Here is a 2,758-nt window from a genome sequence, read left to right on the forward strand (position 1 = left end):
CTAGAGTATTTAGTAGAGAAAGGTTTTGGTTGTCTACCCACTCTACTAGATCCTCTGCTTCTTGGTTTGGGTTTTTATCCTGTAGGCTCCATCTAGGGTGGTGGGTGTTAAAGTCCCCTAGTATAATTAAGGAGGGTTCTAGAGTCTCTTTAAGTAGGCGCCTTTGGATTGTTGTCTTGTTAAGCCCTTCTTTTAGGCTTTTTTCGTTATAAATGTTATATATATAGATCCTAGTTGAAGAGGAGAGTATTGTAATAGCTTGTAAATCGTTGTTGTCGCTAATATATAGGTTGACCTCTACATCTATGTCTTTTCTGATATAAAAGAGCGTTCTTGGCCTTAACCCCTTATAAGTAGGGAGTATTTAAGTAAAGTCTTGGTGGGCGATTGATCTAGTATTCTCGTAGGTATGTCCCTTTAGTAGCCAGGGTTCCTGTATAGCGATAATCTTGGCGTTTACTTGAATAGCTAGATTTAGAGCGCTCTCTGTAGCAGGGCTACTTCTATTAACATTTATTTGTAGGACTTTTAACATTCTAGTTAGAAGAGGTAGTAGTCCTAGATGTCCTAGCTTGTAGGATTTCGCAGTTTTGGCTGTTAGCTGCGTAGGGCTTGCTGCAGTTTACACACTTAAAGATAGTGTGAACGCAAGGCTTGCCTTTGCTTAAACAAGAATTACACTTGTGGAGGCTAGTGTGGTGGGCTTCGCTGCAGATCTGGCAGGCTACTTTAGAGCATTTAGCCTCTAGGTGCCCAAACCCTTGGCATTTAGAGCACTGTTTAGAGTTATCAATAACTCTTAGTTTCTCTGCTCTAAGGCTCTGCCCTAGAATATAGAGCTTTCCTCTAATAGCTCTTTGGGCTTCTTGTTCTGTAGCAAAAGCTACGCAGGCGGATCCAAAGTTTTGGTTTCCTCTTCTAGATTCTAGTGTTAGGCAGAAGGGGTTGCCTACTACCTTTAGGCCTTTATTAAAGATTTCGATTTCCTCCTTTAGGACCTCTAGGCTATGGTTTGTTAGTAGTTTATAGATAACTACTTTGAACCAAGGGGTGATTGGTTAGGCTGCTTTGAACTCTGTGATATCCTTCTAGATCTCTTGGTTTTCTAGAAGGTATTTTGCTAAAAAAGCTAGGGTGGTAGTAACTATTTTATTACCTTTTGCTTAAGGTGTTACTAAGGCTACTACTAGGGATTGTACCCCTCCCTTTGTTGTAAAGGCTTTGTTGAAGGCGTTTCTAATTTTTAGGGCGTCGAATGCAGTAGGTATATCATTAACCAGAACGATTTAGCGATCTAATAGGCTAGTAGTCTTTTTTTAGTTGTCTTTTTAGGTGTTTTTTTCTATGTGTTCTTAGTTTTGTTTTTTTGGATATATATCTAAGGTTGTTCTTAATTACTAGCTGCTACTATTGCGTAGGAGCTAGGGGGCTGAGCTTGAGGTTGGGTGGGCGGGGTATTTGGTTTTTCAAGGCGTCTAACTTTCTCTCTTAGTTCTTTAGAGACGTTAGATAGAGAGGAAATTTAGTCTCCTAGAATTGTAGAGTTTTTCTTGTTTACTCTGCTATTCTCTGTAAAGTCTCTAATGACTTCTATAAGGTCTAGTAAACTAGTTTGCCTAGTAGGGTTGTTTTTAGCTAGGTTAGCTACTTGGATTACTAGGTTTCTATCAATCTCTAAGGCCTCCTCAATAGAGGTTGCCTTTGGTGTTATCCCTACTGTAGGGTATCTTGGCACTGCTCCAATAAATGGAGAAAAATTACTCCTTGTCCTAGTATGGGTAGGCCTAGGCGGTTCTTCTAGTTGCCTGTTAGGGCAAGGCGTAGAGGCCTCCTCAGCCATCTCAATTTCTGGATTATTATCCATTAGTTGTTTGCTTGTGCCTCTAAGGTCCTTTGAGGCTAGTCTTTTTTTGTTATTTTTATTATTTTGATATGTCTATATTTCTTGCTAAATTTAAGCTTTAATAAGCTCCTGCGTTCCTATTAGCCCCTCTAGTCTTGGCATTAGAGCCTAAGCTCTGTGAGAAAATTCTCACAGGCGTGAGATAACGAAGGAAGGCCTCCTTCTTCTCCCTACTGCGCGCTAGCGCCTTAGCTGCAGGTGTTGAAAGTGCTGTTAGTCGATTCCTCGTGGTCGGTTCTCCTATTATTATTATTATTATTATTGTAGTTTAACGTCCTTTCTCAGCCCAAAGGGCTATATAAGACGTGCAGGCTTAAGGCCTGCAAGTAACTACGTAGGCTAGAATTTTTAATCTAGGTACAAATTGAGTAGGTACAATGTAGGGGGTTATCTAAATGAAGGTGAGGCTCGTAGCCTAGTAGTTTTTTAGTGAGTAACTCTCTCAGATCTTTCACTTTAAATGAGTCTTCCTCTCAAGTTTTAACGAGTAACTCTTTCAGTCGAATAGGTAGTTTAATGAGTAACTCTCTCATGTGGGTGGACCATAAATATGGTTGTGAGGGGAGAAGGATTCGAACCTTCGATCTTTGCTGACGTGAGACAGCAAAAAATTTTCCAGGCGCTCCACTACTGCGCCATCCCCCCGCCTCGCTCGTTTAGTTAGTTATATTTATAGCGCTAACGTGAGCTCCTATAAGAGGTAGTGTTGTATAGGCTTCTTAGAGTTGCCTTGTTAGGAGCTTAATCTAGGACATTATTTCCTAGTGTGCGACTGCCTGTCTCTTAAGCTATTTAGCCTATCGTACGTTGTTAGCTATTAGCTAGTTAATATTTCCTCTTATTGTACGGATAAAG

General features: G+C 40.5%; 1 protein-coding gene and 1 non-coding gene across 2 annotated transcripts; both read right to left on the reverse strand.

The window, feature by feature from the left end:
* Positions 1 to 578: 578 nt before the first annotated feature.
* SETTUDRAFT_72814 (uncharacterized protein) lies at positions 579 to 1,049 on the reverse strand (the record flags this gene model as incomplete). Its single annotated transcript, XM_008026325.1, has 1 exon — positions 579 to 1,049. A coding segment is annotated over one exon (471 nt), but the record flags the coding sequence as incomplete, so codon positions are not given.
* A 1,411-nt stretch (positions 1,050 to 2,460) lies between these two features.
* On the reverse strand, positions 2,461 to 2,548 carry SETTUDRAFT_t153. The gene has a single exon. It is a non-coding gene; the product is annotated as a tRNA-Glu (tRNA).
* Between the last annotated feature and the right edge of the window lie 210 nt (positions 2,549 to 2,758).

Source organism: Exserohilum turcica (assembly GCF_000359705.1).
Source record: "Exserohilum turcica Et28A unplaced genomic scaffold SETTUscaffold_170, whole genome shotgun sequence".
NCBI lineage: Eukaryota > Fungi > Ascomycota > Dothideomycetes > Pleosporales > Pleosporaceae > Exserohilum > Exserohilum turcicum.